Source organism: Squalius cephalus, assembly GCF_949319135.1.
Source record: "Squalius cephalus genome assembly, chromosome: 4".
NCBI lineage: Eukaryota > Metazoa > Chordata > Actinopteri > Cypriniformes > Leuciscidae > Squalius > Squalius cephalus.
Window position 1 is genome coordinate 48770886 of NC_137125.1, and position 23587 is coordinate 48794472.

The 23587-nt window shown below is 39.2% G+C and overlaps 2 protein-coding genes across 4 annotated transcripts in view; both read right to left on the minus strand.

Moving 5' to 3' along the window:
* The window catches only part of ahcyl2b (adenosylhomocysteinase like 2b), a 36335-nt gene extending 24328 nt beyond the window's left edge, over positions 1-12007 (minus strand). Inside the window, exon 1 of the mRNA XM_079868582.1 lies at positions 11577-12007. Coding sequence (XP_079724708.1) covers positions 11577-11882 — 306 coding nt within the window. The 5' untranslated portion in view covers positions 11883-12007. The remainder of the gene's footprint in view (positions 1-11576) is intronic.
* Positions 12008-12632: 625 nt separating this feature from the next.
* Positions 12633-19172, minus strand: tmem209 (transmembrane protein 209). Of its 3 annotated transcripts, none has more exons than XM_079868585.1 (15): positions 19114-19172; positions 18611-18780; positions 18462-18520; positions 18186-18317; positions 17428-17648; positions 17131-17329; positions 16884-17059; positions 16705-16776; positions 15812-15908; positions 15597-15722; positions 15362-15459; positions 15107-15221; positions 13720-13817; positions 13557-13630; positions 12633-13409 (listed from the first exon to the last, which is right to left on the minus strand). In XM_079868585.1, exons 2-15 carry the CDS (start codon positions 18745-18747, stop codon positions 13355-13357), a joined length of 1659 nt encoding a protein of 552 aa, XP_079724711.1. In that variant the 5' UTR covers positions 18748-18780; positions 19114-19172; the 3' UTR covers positions 12633-13354. The 3 variants fall into 3 exon arrangements, with proteins under 3 accessions (XP_079724711.1, XP_079724710.1, XP_079724709.1); XM_079868584.1 differs by lacking the exon at positions 19114-19172 and adding an exon at positions 18926-19103; XM_079868583.1 differs by lacking the exon at positions 19114-19172 and adding an exon at positions 18902-18918.
* Positions 19173-23587: the final 4415 nt, after the last annotated feature.

A 23587-nucleotide genomic window follows, 5' to 3' on the forward strand; every position in this document is an offset into this window, starting at 1 on the left:
CCTCTGACCTCTAGCATCAACAAGGCATTTTCGCCCACAGGACTGTCGCATACTGGATGTTTTTCCCTTTTCACACCATTCTTTGTAAACCCTAGAAATGGTTGTGCGTGAAAATCCCAGTAACTGAGCAGATTGTGAAATACTCAGACCGGCCCGTCTGGCACCAACAACCATGCCACGCTCAAAATTGCTTAAATCACCTTTCTTTCCCATTCTGAAATTCAGTTTGGAGTTCAGGAGATTGTCTTGACCAAGACCACACCCCTACATGCATTGAAGCAACTGCCATGTGATTGGTTGATTAGATAATTGCATTAATGAGAAATTGAACAGCTGTTCCTAATAATCCTTTAGGTGAGTGTGTGTGTATATATATATATATTTATTTATTTTTATTTTTATTTTTTTATAAATATAACAATTTATGAACATTCCATAATGTATATGCTATGGTATTACAAACTGATGTGTAAATTAGACTGTCTACAGGAACACCAAAGTAGATCATGAAAGGAGATCATATCAAAAGCACAGGTTGTCCACTTGAAGGGCTCGTATTCAGGCACAGCCGACATAGATGATCCTTTGGACTTTAATTGAAGCAGTCGCTCTCTCTGAGTGTTCTCCCACCAGTATGAACCTGTTCCCGCAAGCCCACTCTGGAAATTTCCCTGTTTCACGAGCAGTGACGAGCGGCAATGATTGTCTAGAGGTCCTTGGATAAAAGGCTTCTATTTATGTGCCAGATGGTGGTGTTCTGACTCAAGCACAAACAGAGAGAGTGAGTGCGATGTTCTCTCCGTTCTCTTCGTATTTGGGTTAAACGCAGACTGTCAACATGTTCTTTCACAGTGTGCTTATTTTGAAAAGATGAGGCAAAAGAAGAAAATAGAAAATCATCCTGCAAAAGGCTCTAGAGGTAAGGAAAGGGGCAGATCTAAAATTAAGTTTCATTTACCAAGTAATTGTTGCATCCAGTTTATTAGCCAGCATTAAATCATGTTTAGCTGTAGAAGAAATCTAAATCCTAAAAAAAATCTAAAAGGTGAGCAGATGTTATTTACTGCAATGAAAATCATGTCACCCCCAAAGCTCTATAAGAGTCCTTCAAAACATCTGGAAACTGGATGTCTAGATTCAGCTGGTAATTTATAATAAATAAAAAAAACAGTCTGTTACTCCAATGGGAATGGGAATGCTACCTTTCTCCAGCCATTGTAGACCTGCTTGCTACAAGCTGAGTAATGGGTTTTCAATGGCACAAATTTATCTTTTATCACTGAATTTAATAATGTTGCAGCAGTGGTCTGATAATGTATAACATGATATTTAACCATACACACCATTATCGTATTGTCATCTGTTATGCATTGATAAAGAGCAAGACAAAGAAACAAGCAATTTACTGATGAGATAACATCTGCCTGTCTGTACTGTTCACCAACAACCATGAATTCAATAAATAAAGGTCCCCTAGCAAACAACACCACCCATCTGACTTCACTCTAACCAATAAAGGAAAACAGTTTGAGTTTGGTGAACACGTACACAGATGCACAAATCCATTCTGAGCTTGTTAGATATTCCACTCATCCTGTTAAACTTATCTTAAAACGAGTACATCATTAACTACAGCAGTTGCAGGAAAAACAATGTTTCAAGACTTACTTGCCATGCATTATTTAGCAATATTATAAACAACTAAAATGGTTTATGGAATCTATGCCGTCAACACTGCAATATAAGATAAAAGAAACCCTTATATGGGAATTGCTTTTATCAAAAGAGACAATGTTATAGCTAGGGCCAAATTGCACAGAGCAATTTTTTCCATGAGGAAATGGAATAATAGGCATAACACATGATAATGGAGATAAAACTGTACAAGAAAAAAATGGAACGTACGAAGGCTAAACTTATGATCAGGATACATTTAGGGTCCATTTTAAAATCACATCCAGTAGTAATTTTAGGATGAAACAAGTAATAACTGCAGCCTAATGGTGACTAGTAGCCAATGCTACGGCCTCTATTAAATGTATTCAGCCAAAGCTCTCAGCGTATCAGGGCCTCCGCCTCGCTAATTTTGGCTTGAGAGCAGATGGTGGCGGGCCTTTTTGGGATCATCAATGTGTCTGGAGCTCAATCATTCCTGCTGCTCCACGTTAGGAACAAACAGCAGTTCAGCATAGAGAGCGAGAGAAGAAAATGAGGAAATTACTCAAAATGAATTACTCAAACCAGTTACTGATTCATAATTCATAAGACAGCAAGACAAGCCAAATATAGCAACAACAAAAAAAAAAAACTAAAAAGCACAGATTTATGCAAAAGGCGTGCTTAGATTCGGCATAAATGTTTACAAAAGCCTGAATTTCATTCAGATCTATCGACGGTATTATCTAATCTCATCCTCTTAGAAGAGGAAGAAAGCATCTAATCTGCAGTGATGCAGAAGAGGAAGAACCTCATAGTTTTATGTTGGCCAATGGAGCTACTGGGGTCCAAGACGAGTGTGAAAGTGCAACAAGACCCTCGAGCAGAAATACTCGGAAAGCGATGTCCTGCTGCACTGATTTATCGACTTTGGCATACGAGTAGTACATGCAACAATTATGGGTCTTGGCTAACTGCAACTGCTAGCACTTAATATGCAGAACAAATGGGCCTGATGCAGTTATTGGCATGAAGAGAACCAAATGTCATTGTTTAGCATTAAGCTTGTTACCTGTATGCTGAGTCTGGAAATCTCATTGCAGTTTTTCCCATGATGCACTGCACCTCTGACACATTTCCTAGGGAATAGGGAGGGGGCATGGGAAAGGATGGCATCGTGTGCTTTGCCGTTCATTGAAAGCAAATCAACAATGAACTACTCAATCGACCCACAAATTCAGCTCAGAGGTAATGTCAGCTCTGGGTCATTGGCTGATTGATGTCAATGAAGCCACACACTCTTCTATTAATGAAACTCTCTGCTCAAAACACTGTGCAATCAGACTGACCGCAACGTCCAAAACTTTCTGTTCAGAGATGTACGGTAACAAATGTGCAACCTCCTTAAAGAGGAGTAGCAAGCCACAGCAACAAAGAATTTTCAACCCAGTACAAGATCAGAGGCATTAACTGGCCTTCACTGCTTTGATCTGCAGAGGTGGTTGTGGTCCGAAAGAAAAACGTTGGACTGCAATTTAGGAATACTTACCCACTACAAAGAAAGTCTAGGGTATGCTGAAATTGTAGGTTTGTGTGGACAGACTGCTGCAAATAGATACTTCACTCAACCAAATATGTAATTAAGAACACTACGCTATTCCACAATAAAGGTCATTTTTAGGTTTGTCTCATTTCTGGCTCACTTTAAAAATATTAAGAGAGGGAACCATTTGTCTGTGCTAAAGTTGTCAAAGGCTTTGCAATCCATTCACTTCAATTTATACACACAAATGTGGAAGACTCAAGTTTACTGAAAGAAGTTTTCAGCTGCATATCAACAATCAAATAAACTCTGACCTGCACAGCGCACGACATTTGACCAACAGAGGATGCAAACGTCACTGATTGACCTCTTGGCCAATTTCAAGAATGCACAAAAATGTAAAACTTACATGGGTCCAAAGAACTTTCGCATTCTCTAGAGCAGGGGTTCTCAACTCTGGTCCTTGAAGTCCACTTTCCTGCAGAGTTTAGCTTCAACCCTAATCAAACACACCCAAACAAGCTGATCAAGGTCTTCAGGATTACTAGAAAGAGTAGGAACTAGAAACTCTGCTGGAAAGTGGACTTCAAGGGCCAGAGTTGAGAACCCCTGCTCTAGTGGATAAATGGACAAATAAACTCAATGTTTAACCTCAAAAACTGATGTCAGAACAGCTCAGGTGGTGATGGTTAACTTGACAAATTATCTTCTCAAAAACGCAACACAATGTTGTAAGGCAAACCAGACCACTAAAATCAAGGTAACTGTCAAAATCAAGCCATGCATTTCAACAGCTGTGGTCTGAGGTTTGTATTATTTTTTGAGCTGGCAGAAAGAAAAAGGAAGAGAGATGAGGGTGGCCTTTCTTACTCTTTTGTGAGAGTCTTTTGTGATGCAGCAGTTTTTGAACACAATGAAGGTTCTTTGTGAGGGGCTGGTGCAAGGGTCTAGGGTGCATTCCTTAGCCGTGGATCCTGCATGTGTGTCCATTCCATGGTCAACTAATTGAAAAACCTGAGGCCCTTTGCACAGCAGGCCAATACGGACACCATCAGAAATCATCAACTTAACTTTCAGCAGTATAAATCAATTGAGTCGCCTCATCACTTGTGAACGGAAGGCCAATTTTGTCAAAGGAGAAGCTTTTGTTCATTCATTCCCATTCCTGGCTAACGCCTGACTGGTGGCTTAATGTTTCACTTGCACAATTGATGCAAATTCACTCCTTCGTTCAACAATGTCACAAATCTGAATTCATTCAGTGAGCAAATGTATAAACCAGTGGGATTAAAACGTTTTTACAGGATTTTATTTCACAATCTCTCTAAAATAAAGCTTACCGTTGAGCAAAGAGCAAGAATAACTAACCAACTGCTATGCACGCAGCTTGGACCTGGTGTTCCTGCTTCATACGGCCAGCCGTACAATCAGACAACAGCTGGCTGCCTCCAACAGATTTGCTTCCATGATGCCTATTTTGACTTTTCTAGCCCTGCTATTGGCTTACTCGTGACATCAACATCACATCGGCTTAAGCCAGAAACTGTTCACACTTACGCAGGTTTGCTGGGAAATGGAAGCAACATATGGCAGCATATCTCCAAATGCACAATCTGAGGAAGTAAAACAAAATGTTTTTATGCAGGGCTTTCACTCGCATTTGTGAATAAAAATGTGTGTGCAAATTGTAGAATGTTTTTAGGAGCTCGTGTGAATTTAAAGTCCCAGCGGGTCCTGCAAATGAGCTTAATTTGTATGAAATTTAAGGACATTAAAAGTTTTAAATATCTTAAATGGTGTAACAAATGTCTGAATTTTCATTTTAAGAGGTCTTAAATTTGGGGATGGAAAAAAAAGTTCACAATCAATGAATACTGCACATTCACGCCAATAGATTGCTTATGATCTACTGTTGATGAATTATGACAATGTTTAATATATGGTGTTTATATTGTAATATTGTGATGTAGGCTATATTTGAGTAAAACGGATTCTTGAACAAGAAAAAATGTGGGGCGGGACTTGATTTTGTGCATGGGTAATTGATTGGATGGTTGTGGTTTGCCACTGGTGGATCTCATGTGAGTGACAGGTCGCCCCACCCTCACGCCAGTAAACACTTCATCAGAGAAGAGATGTTGTTGCAAGAGGGAAGTTATTTTAAAAGAAAAATTATGAGGCACATGAATTTAAAAAAAATAATAATGATGATGTGCATGGATAACTCATTTAGGCCTATAATAAATAAGTCAATTTTGATTTCATGGTGAAACGTAAAATAAACATTATGTGATTAAAAACACTGAATAGTTGTAATATATGTGAAGTGCTGAGCGAAAATCAAAATTACTGATGAGATGTAGAGGAAGAAATCAAGCATATGCACAAAAAAGAACAGGAGAGACAGAGAAGGTAAGAGCAGGAGAGAGAAGTCTGTCACACATCCTCCTGACAGAAACAGCAGAGAGCTGGCACAGTTGTGTTTGTTTGGCTGGCTCGCTCTCACCGTTGCCTCCGCAATACACAGTGTCATTAAGGCACTTGAGAAGACTCTGGGTGATTTCAGGTGAACGAATCGTGCTGCGGTGTGGTTAGGGCAGCCTGAGGGAAAGAACTCTCAGCTGTGCCCTTTAAAGTGTTAACTGGTGCCGGTTGAAGTGCACCATTAGGGTTGCCACCAAGGACACCAAGCCATGGATGAGTGTTTGAGAGCAAGAGAAGATGATTCAGTGAGTGCACTGTTATCAGTTTTCAGTACAAAACATGCAGTTCAATGTATCCCTCCCTCGTTCAAAGCTTCAGCCTCAATGACCAGACCACAATGTAAACGCCACTTACCTAAGAGCGCGTCTAGTTCTGTTTAATCACACGTGTTGTGCTTTTTCTTAAGCTCTTAAGACAATAAATAGCATAACAGAATAAGGTGACACAGGCCTTCCTGGAGGCATGCTATCATTCCCACATGAATCCAAGTTACAAGTGCAGATAAACACAAGCAGGTTCAACGTATAGGTCAGTCTCCCTGGTTCCATTCCACCATTAATCAGTCTCCAAACTTCACACCATAGTGAGAAATATTTTCCTGTCAACTGCTCTCTGAAATCTCAGCACACGCCATGTGAGCGATGAGGAACTTGGTAGAGCAAACTGGAACAGAGACACGGACCAAATCACAGTATCTGCTGCACGTCTCCTTGACCCTGATTTCGAAGCAAAATTATCCAAACCCTTCTGAAAGAAAAGTGGAGGAGTAAACATGATTATAGTTTAGGGCTGGGCGGTATATCGAGTTTGTACGATATATATATGGAACGATGTGGAATGAGGCTATACCGTATATATCGATACATTAGTTTGATACGAGCACATCTGAAAAATAGCAGAGGATGCAGTGTGAGCTGCTGCAGTGAAAGTACATAGTACAATTTGTCCTAAACATGTTATATTAAAGGAGTCATAACCTAGTATTACCTTGGATACCTACTGCTGTATTATAGTCTTTCAGGCCCTTCTAAAAAAGAAAAGTGGAAAAAAAATAAACACAGAGCTCCTCAGACCCTTATTTCTGAAGGCATTATTGTCTCGTGAGATCTGATGCGATATTTTGGCTGTCGTGGACGGTCATTTTAATAATGCAAATGAGGGGCGCGTTGATTGGTGGCAGGAAGGAGGGGGGTTGACAACGCAGGTAACGCTTTAGCATATCATTCCAAAATGACATCATGGCGCAAGTTATGAATGAACCCGACCAGGGGTGCGTTTCCCGAAAGCATCGTTGGCCAACTATGGTCGCAAGTTCCGTCGTTACCAATAGAGTTCAATGGACATTGCGATGAACTTGCGACCATAGTTGGCCAACGATGCTTTCGGGAAACGCACCCCTGGCCGCGACCGGCAATATACAATAGCCGAATTCATGATGATCTCAGTCATTTGTTGTTTGCAAAGTAACGTTAGCAGCCATTCCCCATGTTTACCTCGAAGCTAATACTCCCGCTAGCATACAATAGCCGCATTAGCAGTTAGCTGCTGTTTGTTACACACAGTAGAGCAATAAAAACTCAGTCTTACCGTTTCAATTTCAGGCAAGTCTCTGATGGTTGGAATTGCACCTTTTTCCAAACAGAGCTTCGAGGCCAACTTCGCCTGATATTGCCCCAAATTTGTGTATGATTCCTGTGTGAAATGTTTAGCGCAGACTCCTAACGATAAGCCAGTAGAAAGGGTTGTTGGGACAGCGTCATTAAAAATGAATTTCATCCACTGGTCCCTGATAGTTTGGCCCGTTTTTGGTAGAGAAAACACATTTACATGTTGTTTGTGGCAGTCAACCACAGAGCAACTCAGGTGTGTACTCGTTTCTCCATCTTTCTCGACTGAACTGAATATGAGGGGGAGAGGGGCGGGCTTCCCGCGGCATAGGTTTGCGGTGTCCATATATGGTATATCCTGCCCGGTCATGACGTCAAGACGGGGCTGAAATCAAAATCTCGTATTTGAGTGCGCGTGCACGCGCGCTGGTTTATTTACCCTGAGGTAAACAAACGCTTCACTTTTAAATATCGGCTTCCCGGCCAGTGTATAATCGTTAGGCAATCATAACATACATTGATTCTCGTGGAAAAGTGAAAATTGCAGGTTATGACTCCTTTAAGGGCTTCAAAATAACTGGTAAGATATAGTTAACAAGTTTAAAGCAGCTTGCCCTGTCAGATGCTCTGACAGATACTGTTACTGACTGACAGATACATACTGTCTTGCGCTGTTGAATGCGTTTGAGATGTGGTGCTTTCCTCAATGCTTAACTTACATTTCACAGGTATATTATACATCTGTAAATGTTAGAAAGTCAAACAAATATGTCCATTTCACTGTTAGGAATGGACGAGCTTTCTGCAAGTGAATCTCCACTAAAATTCAAGCTTCCGTGAATGAGCACCAAACAGATGGAGCACAATAGAATAGTGTCGTAATAATTCTGACTAAAATATACATATTGTTAAAAATGTTGTTGTTGTTGGTGACAATAAATGTGCTATATGTGGAATTTTAAACCTATGAGTATATTTTTATGAAAGTGACCATTATAATGGGGTAATCAAATGCAGGCTAATATAATTAGTTTGTGCTTTTGTTTTTATTTTTATTTTTAGTTTAGCCTTTAGTCAATTTAAAAACAAAAGCATTATTTTTGTTTTTAGATTGTAATGTTACAATGTTAGAATCTAATGTGATTTTTTATTGCAATATATTACATTCACTATATTTGTTCCCATATCCTTCAATATCAACATTGTTTGTAGGATATCATTGGGCAGGATGTGAAATATATATATTTTTAAATAAATACAGATTTTCTTTATCCAAATAGAAAAACATAGAAAGTAAGAAGATATATATCGTATATATCGCCATCGCCCAGCCCTATTATAGTTTAAAAACAATAATAATTTTGTTCGAGAGGTGTCTGCATGTCGATCTGACCTTCATCGGTTGATTTCACAAATATCAGCAAGATATCACCAATGCAGTTGGTTAAAGGTTCGCATGCATCCGAGGTCAAAAACACTTAAATCTTCTCATAATATACACTTCACATCACCTCATTTCTCAAAGTGAAATCTTCATTTGAAGATTCTTTAAACCCCTTCTTTCCACGAGCCTACTCTGAACTTAAATGTTACATGGATACCTAAAAATAAAGATAACCCTTATATTTTATTTTAGCTTTATTTCAATGAACAAAAACTATTTTAACAGTTTTGGTTAACAATAGTAACACTGCTTAGCTGAAGAAAGTAACAGCAGCTGGTCTCCACAAGCCCCATCTTGACCGCTAGGCTATATATGATACACATGAGGCCTACTTTCTGTGAAAATCACAGGTCAATTGGGAAATAGCCCACATTTATATTGCTCTAAAAACAACTTTTCCTGATCTCATCAGTCTGAATCTCATCACAAACCTTATTTAGGCTACACTATTGCATATTATCAACTGTAACTAATCCTCTACTATAAATAAATCACCTATAACTTACTGGAACATTCCCCCAGTTTGTACCACACATTAAAGTCACGTACAGGGCTTCCCCCATATCTGCATCACGTCAAAAGCTCGTTAGGTCTAAGCATCCTGGGAACTATAGCTTAGTGACATAACGTCACAACAGTGCAAGCCAAGGAATGCACAAAGCTCGCGCCTGATGCCAGAATAACACCAGCTATTAGCACCCCGTTTCCCTGCTACACCCTCAAATCCAGTCGTGTGAATTTATACTGAGATCACAACAATCCTGAGTCAAACTACAGGCCATTTGCACCTACATGATATGGTGACAGACAGGCATGGATTAGAGAGACACGTCACTGCCCTCCCCCTCCTCTCGCCACTTTACACAAGCTACAGTGGTGCATGTAGCAAGCTTTATGGGTGGTTAAACTGACTAGACGTTTTTTTTCTTAGAAACAGGGCAGATAAAATCAGTACATTGAAAGAATCACGCCAGCGCCTTTAGGATAAATGAGTGGCATAAGAGTCTCTCTTCAGATCATCTAAATCCACTATGGTTCATCATCTGTCACTGTCCACAGAAAAGGTCGAGAGTTACACTTCTAAGAATATTCAGCAGACATAGTGGGCACTTTATATACACTGCCTGGCCAATAACAAAAAGTCGCCGTTTGGATTTAAAAAGGCAAATACTTAAGAGTCTATAACTGGATCATTATTGCGGTGATTATTTTTGTTTCTTCTGGAGTGTGTAGCTCTTCATTTCTTAAACAACCATGAAGGAAGACACATCATGGCCATATTCCAGGATGACAATGTCGAGATTCATCAGGCTCAAATTGTGAAAGAACGGAGACTACACCTTGAATTAATTGAAAGGTTTTGGGATTTCTTTTGGCCGGGCAGTGTATATACACTCTGCTACATTAGTACTTGGAGTTGAGAATGAATATATAAGACCACATCCCGATTTTGCCATTACTATGTCATGTTATGACTCGTTCTGCATCAATAATTTTTTTTATCAAAATCTTTTATCCTTGAACTGTACACCACCTTCTGTTTGTCAGCTAAGCTAAGATAATAAAGATATTCTTTTATTGATAAGAGATTCATTGAGAGAACGGTCTGCTTTAAGTCCTTCCAAGGAACGGCCAAGGCAGATAAGAGTCAAATCTAACAAATTCCACTAATAACAATCAATCCCTGGCAACACAAAGCTTACAATAGACAGAGGTGTCACAGTCTTGGCAGGGTGTTATTCCCACTGACACAAAATAGAAGACTGACATTTCTGAAGTTATACCACACTTTTTTCTAGAACAAAATGCAATTACAGAGAAGCAAAGTACATCATGTTTGAAGAGAGAAAGTCTGTATCCTTCACATAACATGACATTGCTTTTAAACAGGGAACAGAAATTGCATTTTTTATTTCAGAAAGTCAAATGGCAGGGCACGATGACACATCGTCAATGAGGACACATGGACAAAGCAACCTAATCTTAACAGAAAAATCAAACATCAACCATTTAAATGGCCTTGCTCCAGTATTCTTAACTTCAACAAATGCCACAAAACTGACTTGGATACACTCAAACAATACCTTTCTCCTTTTTGAAAGTGAAAATCAAAACTAGATATTAATGTTTACATGCCAAACACAGACAGAGAAAGCACTGGCTAATGTAGCATAACAGAAAAATGTCAAAGCAACTGAAACGAAAGAAAGTTTATCATTATAACCACCAACAGCAAAATCAATTCAGCTAATCACAACCTACAAATACGAGATAAATCTGTAGGTTTCTCACAGTGTTTTTATCCAAAGAAAATGATCATGGCGCAAATGGGACTACAGTATACTTAAAGAAACTTGGGTAACACTTCATAATCACTCATAACAATCATCATTACATTAAATATCGTGTACAATCAAACAATACAATTTAAGTGCAATGGGAAATTAAATGGCTACATAAGCATTACGCAATGTTTGCGAATTGACCTCATTTTTATTTAAGTTATAAAAGTGTTGCATACACAGTATGTTTGGGAACTGAATGTTTTGCCCCGGATAAAACGCATGCAGCGCCACGACACGCGCACTGCGGGTCTCTTTCAATCACTGGAAACAATCACTCGCGCGCACAAAATCAACGCGATCTGATCAAAAACCAAGGGAAAGTACTCAGTAGATCTGTCATCGATCATCCTCTGACAGCTGGGAGGTAAATTGACGTGAATTTACAGCTGTTACGGTGTTAGTATAGGTCTGATAGGCCAGAATTATCGCCGCACAATGACACACGGCAGCGGATGAACGGTACAAAACGAGCTCCATCACCGTTCACGTTAACTTACCTTTTTCATTCGCGGTGCCTCGGCCACGGTTCCATCGCAGTTTATAAACGCCTCGCCGCCGTTCTGTTGCTGGTCCGGCCGCTTCATCGCGGACGCCTGCGGCATCTTCACGGGGTTCGGAGCGGCGGTCATCGGGCTCGACTCCCCCGCCGCGGCCGCTGCCGCTGGTGACGAACTAGAGTTATTTTCACTCTTCTTCTCCTCTGCCTTGGGTGTCAGTGGAGATATGGTGGGGAGAGAGTCTTTACCGGCCACGTCTTTTAATTCGACCTCGGCCATTTTCGCTGCCACAGCCTGGACTGACATCGCTGCGAACCGCACGGTGCTTCTTTTTCCAATACAGAGAGAAGCGACACACGAACGGATACGCACGGTGGGATGACGTCGGCGCTAAGCACCATGGGACATGCAGTTCACGTTACCATAGCGTCTACTACGCATCATCTTACGCATGGTTAATAATAGTGAACTAATGGTAGTAGTAGTAATAAAAAAATTCCCAGAGATAACAGACGTCTTTCAAAACCGACATTATATAATAAAATACCTATAATTATTATACTTTAAAAACTTATACCTTTTTACCATTTATTATAGATTTTTATTATTATACTATCTATAAGATTTATACCAAACTCTGGCAAACATTACTTTGCACATACAAAAGTACTCTAGAAGTATAGTAGTACATGATGGTAATACCATGGTACTTAATAATTACTATGTTAATGTACCATGGTACTTACATGGTAATTATTAAGCACCATGGTATTACCATATAATTTCAAAGAATAGCATGGTACTAGGTTTGTAACAGTTCGACCACTGTTGGGAGGCTTCTTAAAATATTTTTTTATATTCTCTCACACCTTATGCATGAACATTATAAAGCAATTTCACATTGGCATTCTAGGAAATTCCAGTTATAGAACTGGTGAAGCTGCAAATACTATAAAAATAGCACATACTTGTGTTCCTATCATTTATAATCACCCATACGAGTGCAGCACTACCATCCAGTGGTTAACCGAAGGAATAGAGTTTAAGGCGATGGAGTGATAAATATAAGAACAATGCTGGGCATTTATTAAATTGAAAACCAAAGACAAAAGTGGAAGCTCATTTCACTTCAAGTTTCACTTCAGACACGATACAAAATACAAACAACATAAACACTTCTTGTTTATGTAATTTGGCACTAAAGATCAGGATCACCTATCCTCCAAGCTCTTCTGTACATTGTAAAAGTAATAGTGAGGAGAAATAAGAAAAGCCCTTCATTGAGAGCAAGTTAATGAACATCATTACACCAAAAGTAAATTTGTCTTATGCTTGTTCGTGGTTGTATGGTTGTAACAGGTGTTCATTCACACAGAAAAGAAAGGGTGAAGAAAAACTACCAGTAACTGATTTTTAAAAATCATATAACTCCTGCCGTGGCCAACCACTCTGACTAGCTTGGAAGAATTTACATTCATGTATAACTACATCGTTTTTCTTGTATGATGAAAAAAATACAAAAAAATATTTATACAAAATCCAGTGGAACAATGGTGTATTTTGACTCTGTTCTTCAAGCCATAAATATCTCAGTGTTGAAGTTAAAAAACATTTTCTTCAGCTAAAACGAATTTCTGTGCTTAATCTGTATTTGCATCAAGTTTGCAAGTACAATGCATCTCAAAAACATTCAACATCACAAGAATGTAAAGGTAAAAAAGTCTATCACATCTCAAGGCTTGTGCAGTGTTTTCCTCCAAGCGGCAAACATGACCATCTCAGTCCCCAAAGATCCAGAGTACATTCACTCCTGAAAGACCGAGATTCACTCTCCTGTTGCAAAAAAAGTGTGGAAAAGGTTTCATCCATTTCGCACTTCAATGTAACAACATTTGAGAGCATCAAAGTAAACAGCTATTTTAGCCATATAATTCCTTACAACCAAGCAGATCACAAATAACATGATGGATCTAAACTCACCCCAGCATGCCAGACTCCTTGGTTTTGATAATGTAGAGGAACATGAGGATGGTATGGAACAAGTTATTTCTGCCCTGTGAGAGGAGGGGGGAAGAAAGCAAAATAAGTCACAAGAACAGAAGAGTTCCTTCACTGTAAATTTGGTTGGAGAGTATCAACTCACCTTGGGCAAGCTGTAGACGTGTCCCTGGTAGACAAGCTGAAAATGAGGAGGGTTTGTGCTACTTTGATGGATGCAGAACAGGTTCTCATTGGACACGTCTGTTAGAAATTCACACATAAAATGTCATATTTGAGATTGTTGTAGCACCTCTTCCCAGTCTGTCAGTACAGCTCTGTTTAGTTTCTGTCTCTGTGAAGCCCCTCCTTCTGAAAAGTGCAATGTGCTCTGATTGGTCGACTGGACCAATGTGTTGTGATTGAGTATGTTTGCGAAATGTCCCACCTCACACCATAACTGCGAGTTTCAACTCCCAACTAACTTAACTCAACCTGGCCTCACACCTTTTTTGTGTATGCCTTGGACAGGAATGATTTAAAGGGGGGGTGAATTGCTGTTTCATGCATACTGAGTTTTTTACACTGTTAAAGAGTTGGATTCCCATGCTAAACATGGACAAAGTTTCAAAAGTTAAGTTGTACGTTTGAAGGAGTATTTTTGTTCCAAAAATACTCCTTCCGGTTTGTCACAAGTTTCGGAAAGTTTTTTTCGAGTATGGCTCTGTCTTACGTAAGATAGAGCGGAATTTCCTTATATGGGTCCTAAGGGCACTTCTCCGCGGCCGCGCGCGCACTCGTAGACTAGAGAGAGAAGAGAGCGAAAGCAGTACGTTACCTCAAAGCGCTATGCTCGGCTTTTAGGGAAGTCAATGTCACCAAAGAAGTGGGTTTTTGGTTGGCAGGGCAAGACAACCCTGCACAGATTCCCAAAGAACCCAGCGTTAAGGGAATAGTGGATGGAGTTTGTTTTTTCGAAGCATCAACGGAGGTTGTGCACGACTCTTTGTTCCCTGCATTTCGACGATGATTGTTTTATAAACAAAGCCCAGATCGACTTATTTGCAGATCGTCTAATGCTTAAGGATCGAGCAGTCACGGTGAGTAAACTACTTCAAATGTCTCTCTGTGTTGTTGTTAGATCAGTTAGCACAGCTATAGCACACCGCCCACACGGCCCGCCCCCAGCCGCTCGGTTTTTTCCGGAAAGACTCGGTACAGCCAATCTTTCACCTCTAAATATAATAAAACTAAAGACGTTTTGGAGATATGAAGGATGCAATACTACTCTATAGGTACTCAAGATTAACAGGAGATTGAGTGAAAATGAGCATTTCACCCCCCCTTTAATATATTACAACAGAGGCGTTTCAGGGAGTTCAGTGCATACTGATATAGAGAAGAACTCCCTTTGGAGGGACATTGCTTGACCTTGAACTTGCAGACCTTTTCATGTTCAAACAGCAACATTACACACTAAAGCAAGTATAATAAAACTTTAACTCTTTAAAAATGCTGTATAAAACTCAATGCAACACATTGTCTGAGCATACCTGGTTTATCTGGTGTCTGTATAAAATGCTGGGACGTAAAGGTTTTTCCGTCAGGATATTTAGGATGTGGCGGGAGCCGTGAGTCCAGGTATGTACACAGCACATGCATCAGGATCTGATGAGCACAGAAGTGTTTGTTTAAGTGTAGAGTGAAAATAAATGCACTGCATCATTACAAATATTATGGATCTCCTCTAAACTGTAATACATTGGTAATGCAACAATGAAATGCTGCAAATGTTTGCAAGAACACACAGCAGAGTCTGTCGGAAGGTCCGTGTCCCATTTGCGGTTTTTCAGATCTCCTCCTCCGTTCCAGCGGAAAGAGCTCATGCAGCCACTGTGGGCTAGTTCTGCAAGACAAGAGCAGTGATACAAATGAACACACAGGGGCATCATCCCGGTTCATGATAATGGACTACGTCAAGTCGAAATATTTATAATGTTTAAGCGCAATTGATAATATCAGTGAATTGTGTATTCTGCTCACCCTTGATTCTCTCCACAAGATACTCCTGGTTTGGTGTGACGTCCAGATACTGTACGATGGCATTGAGGGTGGGAATTGCAGAGGCTTTGACCACAGCAGCTTGTTTGAGACTGCTGATACTGGCCTCTTCACGAAACAAGGAAAAGAGAAGTGAGACATAATGAAGTAAGCTCAAACATTTACAATTCAATATCTTTGGAAGAAAAGATGATTACCTCCGATCTGTAGCTCAGGGCAGCCTATCCTCCTGAGCTGACTGTTGACAGAGTCCATCTCTCTGACCAGATGAACTAGAATGGTGTCATTTATCCACTGCAATAATAAGTCGATAGAGAAAAAGATTGACAATTTATGGATGAAAATATTGGACAATTGATGATGGACAGATGGATGAAAATTCTGGACAATTTATAATGGACGGATGGATGGAATTTTTTGACAATTCAGGATGGATAGATGGAAATTTTAGACAATTTATGATGAATGGATGGATAAAATTTTTTGACAATTTATGATGGATGGATGGAAATTTTGGACAATTTAGGATGGATGGATATTTTGGACAATTTATGATGAATGGATGGATGAAAATTTGGACAATTTAAGATGGACTGATTGATGGAAAGTTGAAAAATTTATGATGGACGGATTGATGGAAATTTGGAACAATTTAGGATGGACGGACGGATAGATAGAAATTTTGGACAATTTAGGATGGATAGATATTTTGGACAATTTATGATGGACAGATGGATGGAAAGTTTGGAAAATTTATGATGAACAGATGGATGGAAAGTTTGGAAAATTTATGATGGACAGATGGATGGAAATTAGAAAAATTTATGATGGACGGATTGATGAAAATTTTGGACAATTTAGGATGGACTGACTGATTGAAATTTTGGGCAATTCAGAATGGACGGATGGAAATTTTAGACAATTTAGGATGGATGGATGGAAAACTTTGGATGGGTAGATAGATGAATGGAAATTTTGGACAATTTAGGATGGATGGATATTTTGGACATTTTAGGATGGATGGAAATTTTGGACAATTTAGGATGGATGGAACGAACATTTTTGGACAATTTAGGATGGATGTACTCACATTTCTCAGCTTAGCAGTCCAGCTGTCAATATTATCCGTCACCACACGACTTGTTGTGATTCTTGCCCAGACCTGTAATAAATCTCTTTACTTTAAAACACTAAAGAAATTGTTTTTGAAATGAATATTTTAAAAAAAGCATTAAACAAAGATGCTTTGAAATTGTCTTTCACCCTCACCTCTTCAGCAGCTTGTTTGGAGCCCAGCTCTGTGTCGTCTTTATTGGCAGATGGTGCCTGTGAACGGCAGGCCGGCTGGTATTGAAACTTCCTCAGGCTCTGTGCATAATCCCCCACTGAACGACTGTAGTTCCAGAACGATGGACTGTGTCTTGGAGATGTTGACTCTGGACTTCCTAAATAAAAATGTGGTCTTAGCACAGTCACAGTTTGATTCAACACCTTTATGTGCATCCAGGCCTCTTACCCAATTGACTGCGGTGGCTTTTCTCCTCCTCCGTGCGCAAAAACTTCTCCAAAGTCTTTAGGTCATCAATGTAGTCCTCCTTACCTCCGGGTGAATTAAAGACGGATGGGGATGTGCGGTAACGAGCACGGAGACTGGTGCCTTCTGCCGGCCCGAGGTTGCTTGGGTACGGAGAAGAACTCGGACTATAGTTCAGCACCTACAGACATAAAAAGTAAAAAGGGAAATGCAGTGGGTGCGTGAACAGAATAAAACATTGACAACACAATTTTAAAGAAGCATTTCAGAGTACTCAACCTTGCCAAATGCCATGGAGGGTGAAAAGGGTCCTCCTGCTGAAGAAGGGCTGCTCAGAGGTGGACTGAACCCAGAGACACAGCTGGGGGAAAACTTGGGGCTGGTGCTTGAGGGTCGTGCAGGACTAAAACTGAGTACATTCTGTCCCTGCAGGGGCGATGACTGGACTGATACAGGAGCTTCTTTTTTCTCTTGTTTCTGAGGTGGAGAGGCTTGAATCCCTATTAAAATTATTTTCATTATGCATTTGAACATTGTATTTCTTACTTGAATAATACTGTTAAATAGACCAACTGTACTTGAAAAACTTAAAGCACTGTTATTGTCATTTGTATCTTTGATTTATTATATTCATCCCATTTCCATGTGCTCTAATAGCCTGTAATTAAAATAACTTCCCCCTCCCTTATGCAGCAACATCTCTTCTTTGATGATGTGTTTACTGGCGTGAGGGTGGGACAACCCTCATGAGATCGACCAATAGCAAACCACAACCATCCAATCAATTACCGATGAACAAAATCAAGTCCCGTCCAACATTTATTCTTCTTCGAGAAGCCGTTTCACTCGGTCACATGCGTCACGATAGGAAAGAGAAGACTATTGCAACTTCCGTTCCATCTCGACTTTAATTCAATTCATTATAAACGTATGCAAGAATTAACTATATCTGTTGTCTTTGCATTGATATGAGAAATAAGCATTATGCATGATTGTTTTTACCCAAAACACGTTCTTACAGATGCCAAATAACTCACCTGAGCCCCGGAGTCCAAGAAGTTGATGCTGTTCTGGACTAACGGCGATCGTGGTTGGGGCCATAGTGTACTTGAAATACTTCCAAAAGTCATAAAGCGCATTGAGACTGAACAGGGAAGCCATGGCAAGTTCTGTCCAAGAAAACCATAGTTAGATTATACTAAATGATGGTCCATCAATGAGGATGATCATATTTGGGTGTCTGTGGCATCTAAATGATTGAATACTCTTGTTCTAGATCACTGACACCCTTTGAGATATTATTATATACTTACCAATATACCAGATGGGCCAGTAAGTTATGTTATAGTATCTGCTAAGAAGCTTTCCAGACCTAAAAGACAAGGTGACTTGGTTACATGTGGTTCAGAAGACTTATCAGATTAGAGACAATAATTTTTAACATGTATGACTATGAACTCACATCTCTGTATAGATCATCCCAGCCAGAGACATATTTAGCACAGCCCATGCCAGGACAACCTGCCGTGCCTGTTCCTCCCTCCTAAGCTTTATGGTCTTGTCGATGAGGGAGATCATGCCTTCCTTTGATGGGGTCATATCTGCACCAGATCCTCCACTACACCATAAGTTCTTGTAATAAAATAGAAAATATAAACAGACTATAACAAAAGGCACATAATGAATATCAAGGCATCTGAACGACTCAAATAAGACTGCACTCTTTTGCGTCTGAAGGAAAATAAAACTATACAATTGTGAATGTAACACCAGAGACCATGTTAACGAGCTGTAGTTAATGATGAGTAACATTATGCGCCTTTTAGGCAATGTGCACTTGTAAAATACTTCCCTAGCAAACACTACACTGGAGAACTCAGGCGACAATAAACAAAACACGAAATAATATATAGGTTTCATGGGTAAACTGCATCTAAACTCTGTTTAAATGTGTCTGATACATACTTCCTCTAAATCAGTCCTGCATGAACGCGGTAAACTAGAAAAAGCGAAAACAGCAGCAAATAAATTACTTTTGAATAACCTTTCAAAATAAAAGTCTCCTAACGTGAGGAAATGGACTCAGGCTGTTGCAGCTCCAAACCAGTTAGTAAATTCCAGGATTTTATATGGACATCAGATAAACCAGATATGCTCAGAATGGTTTGAATATATTATCTTTAATATATTATCTACATGAGGATTTTCTTAAATTTCGTGTTAATTTATATGATGATTGAAAAACGTTTTATTTTATTATTATTTATTTGTCAGAAAGGAGTAACTGATTTTATTTGCATAAATTATAAAAAATCATATGCTGTTCTAAATGATAAAAGTGTATTTGTATCTATTTAAATTATTTGCAATATGATATAAATTCAGACGTTAAAGGCATAGTTCACCCAAAATGAAAATTTTGTCATCATTTACTCACCCTCATGTTGTTCCAAACCCGTATGAGTTTCTTTCCTCTGTTGAACACAAAAGAAGATATTTTAAAGAATGTTAGTAACCAGACAATTGACGGCACATTGACTTCCATGGTTTTTTTTTTTTTTGGGTTTTTTTTTCCTACTATGGAAGTCAATGGGTGCCGTCAACTGTCTGGTTACTAACACTTAAAATAGTGTTCAACAGAAGAAATAAACTCACAGAAATTTGGAACAATTTGAGTGTAAGTATTTACATATTTTGGGGTGAACTATCCCTTTAAAAGCAAATCTGCTTGATATATATATGCAACAAACTCCCTGCAAATCCGGTTTTAAACACCAGAGGTCAGCAAGACACTGTGCAAACCATTTTGCCCTCATGAAAATGGGTACAACTTTCAGTCTTGCTTCATACCACAGCTGTGATAAAGATGGAGACCATTAGGCTTTACCTGGAGTAAAGGAGAGCTGACATCTCTCATTTTATCATTTGTGTGTTTTTCTTAGTGTAAAGCACATTTTAATAATCAAAATAACTTTTACCATTCTAAAGAAACTTTTGTGCAAAGGAAAGGTTCTATGGATGTTAAAGCTCTTTCATGGAACCATGCCAATAAAAAACCAATTTGTTACAGCACAGTTAGAAGGGTGTGTGTGTGTGTGTGTGTGTGTGTGAGCGATGACATCATATACGTCTGAGTTCTTGCCTCCGTAATTGGCCCGTTTCCTCCACCAGCGTGGAACACACAAGTGGAGCCAGACACATGCTCACAGGGATTTTCCAGAAAGACGCGGGGCCCAGTTTTAGGGATGGTGTGGAGCTAGGGCTGAAAACGACTGTAAATGTCACAAATGAATGAAGGGCCTCAACCCAAAAGGCAATCTGATCCAGTGCGCCCCTGGGCAGAGCCGTTTGATCTGCTTCACATTCCACCTCCAACAGCCAAGACTACAAATGTTACACCATCTCCATGTTCTGACATTATCAGAACTATTTTCACATAAGAGCTGCTCTGTTTTGTTTGCATGTGTGTGTGTGTTTTGAAGGTCTTGCTGGCGCTTCCTGACATGATGATCCAATTAATCAGCAGCCTAATGCTAATTTCTCAACAGAAGCCAATGCTTTTAAAATGGGCCTTTTTAAGCTAATATATACACCCTTAAGATTTTTGGCATGATAATCTGGAGCCTTTCAAGGGACGTCTTTTGCAGACTATAATGATTTGCATGATGGTAACACTGAGGTCTAAACTATGTTTCAATGATCATTTGTCTTTATAGAGCTGTCACCAGTGTTATTTTAGTTTTTATTTTATTTCTGTTAGGTTAGGGTTAGTAGAATAAGTTGACATGTAGTTGCTTAGTCTGTTGGGGAGCATCAGAATAAAGTGTTAGCAGATATTAAGCAGGCAGTCTAATAATACTTTTATGACTGCTAGCTGGCATGTAGTCACAAAGTTACTTATAGTTAGTAGAATGTCTAAAGTAGACGGTAATGTTTGTTTAGTTTAAGTTTTCTAACTATAATAACCATGGCTGGCTGCATCACTGCCTATAATTGAAAGGCATCTGTGTGCTTTTTCCTCAAGATTAGTCTTGCATGCCAACACTGTGATGAATCCAGTCAGCGGAGCTCTAACTATTGCTGACTTGTGCCAAAAGAGTCGTGTGTAACACAGAGCTGTTAATGTTTCACGTTGATTTGACTGCAGCACTGTCCTGAATCAATGTGCAATCACAGAACACCACATTACCTCACTGTAGCAACATTTGCCAGTGTCTTTATCTGCATCTGTGGGTTTGTTCAGCAGATGGACAATGTATTGGCCAGTGATGTCATTCAGCTTACCATGGGAAAGAGCAGAGTAAGCTTTGCAAATTTGCTCATACATTCTAAACACTCTTGTTCTTTGCTACTAACTTGCCCTTTAACCATATCCCAGAATTCCATGCAGGGCATCCTGGCTGTGAAACTGATGATGTGGTGAATGCAATTCCATTGTGGAATATGCAGTCAAAATTAGATTCTAATCTAAATGAGCATACCATTAACCCTTATCGTACGAAAAGTTGTCTGACTGACAAATTCTGAATGGGACTGAATATGCTGACATGTCTAAAATATAATGCGAACATGCATATTGTGTTGTTTACCCAAATATCTGTGGCAGGTTGTCAGCTAAATAATGAACATGTGTTTATACATTAAACTTCTTGACGTGATTCACACAGTTCTTTTTTAAAATATGCTGAATCATCATTGTTCAAACTTAATTGATATAACGAGGCACATAGAACTTGCCAACCTATACGTTTAAATGATTTCTAATAAGCAAGTCAGATCTACCTGTTAATAAGTGTTGGGAGTAACGAATTACAAGTTACGTGCAATACGTTAGATTACTTTTTTGATGTAACGATAAAGTAACGCATTACTTTTAAATTTAAATTTACACGTTCCTTTTTTTTTAAAGTAATGCATATAACTTTAACTTTTAAACTACTGAAATAAAATTCCATCTCTTCTTCATAACAAATATAATGAAACACATTACCTCCAACTTTCAAAAATGGATTTTGTACAGTAGGAAATTGTGACGTGGCTGTTTTAGTAAATACAGGACTTGGGATCCAAATACAGTATAAACGAAGCAATTCCAATAGGGTCCTCACACCATCGGTGCTCGGGGCCTAATAAAGTTTATATAAACAAAATAACAGAAGTAAATCCAGGCAAAGAACAAGATAATACAGACAACAGAAGCTAAGGGGCTGTTTACAACGTTTTCAACTAAAAACTGAAAACTTTTTTATGTTTTAACCGCTCATTTCCACGAAAATGGCGTTTTGAGGGCCTGAAAATTCAAATTTTTGAAAACAGGTTTCAAAGAGCATGTTTTTTTTTAAAAAAATGACACCGTTATCTTATCTGTTTCAACTACAAAAATGCAAATTTGTAAAATATTATGTGTTCAGCCTATAAGTGCGTTTCTTTACAAAGTGGCATCATCATAGAAAACGTTGAATATATCTGTTGAGGAAGCAATTATATATTTCCTGATATGGAACTTGTGTCCGGAACCGGCTGGAGAATCTGATCCCAGGAGAGGTCACCACAGTCCTGGGAAGAGCCGTCTCAAGATCAGGGAAATCTCTCTTCTTTACTATTCTTCCCTCTCTCCCTCTCATATACAGTATGAGTAGGTCAGTGCAGGCCAGTTTTCACAGACATTCAAGTATTAACAATGGAAGAACATCTCTGCTGCTCCTCACAAAATCAGTCGCTGCTGGGAAGGGTCAAGAACCTCCTCTGACTTGACCCTGCGGAGAAGGTCAAAAGAGATTTTCCAAGGGGCATCAGTTATTTTTAGACTATCTGTGAAGATAAACTCAAGCGACCTATGTGGGAATGAATTATTTGAGTCTTAGGAAACAGTCATTCTCATCAGCTCTCCATTAATGCTGATTTTCTTCAGCATTCAGAGAGTGGTGCTGTAATATGAATATGTTGTGGAGGAATAACACATGCAGAATAACTCATAGCTCTATGCCAAAAACACTGCAGTATTTTTTCACTGAATCATGGGAAAATCAGATCTGCCCATGCTGGAATGGGAATTCTATTCTTGGAGAGTAGGATGGGCACTGTGGAACCCAATTTGAACATAACATTATTTTCTGGTTTTATGAGTTTTTGAAGTGAGACTTTTGGATGTTTTTGCACACACTCAGAGACCTTGTTCCAGACTGGGTTATTATAGTTAACTAAAGGACAAGATTTCTTGTTTTCATTTCTTATGTTAGCTTGATACAAAGCCAAAATACTGATCTACTATTTAAGCTTCTTTTTCTTCTTCTGATGAGACAATATTTAGTCAGTATCCTAGAGCTTTAAATCTACAACCACCAAACTTGGATCAGATCTTCAGACTGGTCTGACTCGAGTTGCTAGCTTATACCTTTTCTAATGGATCGGACTCGGACAAACTATCAAAAACACGAAG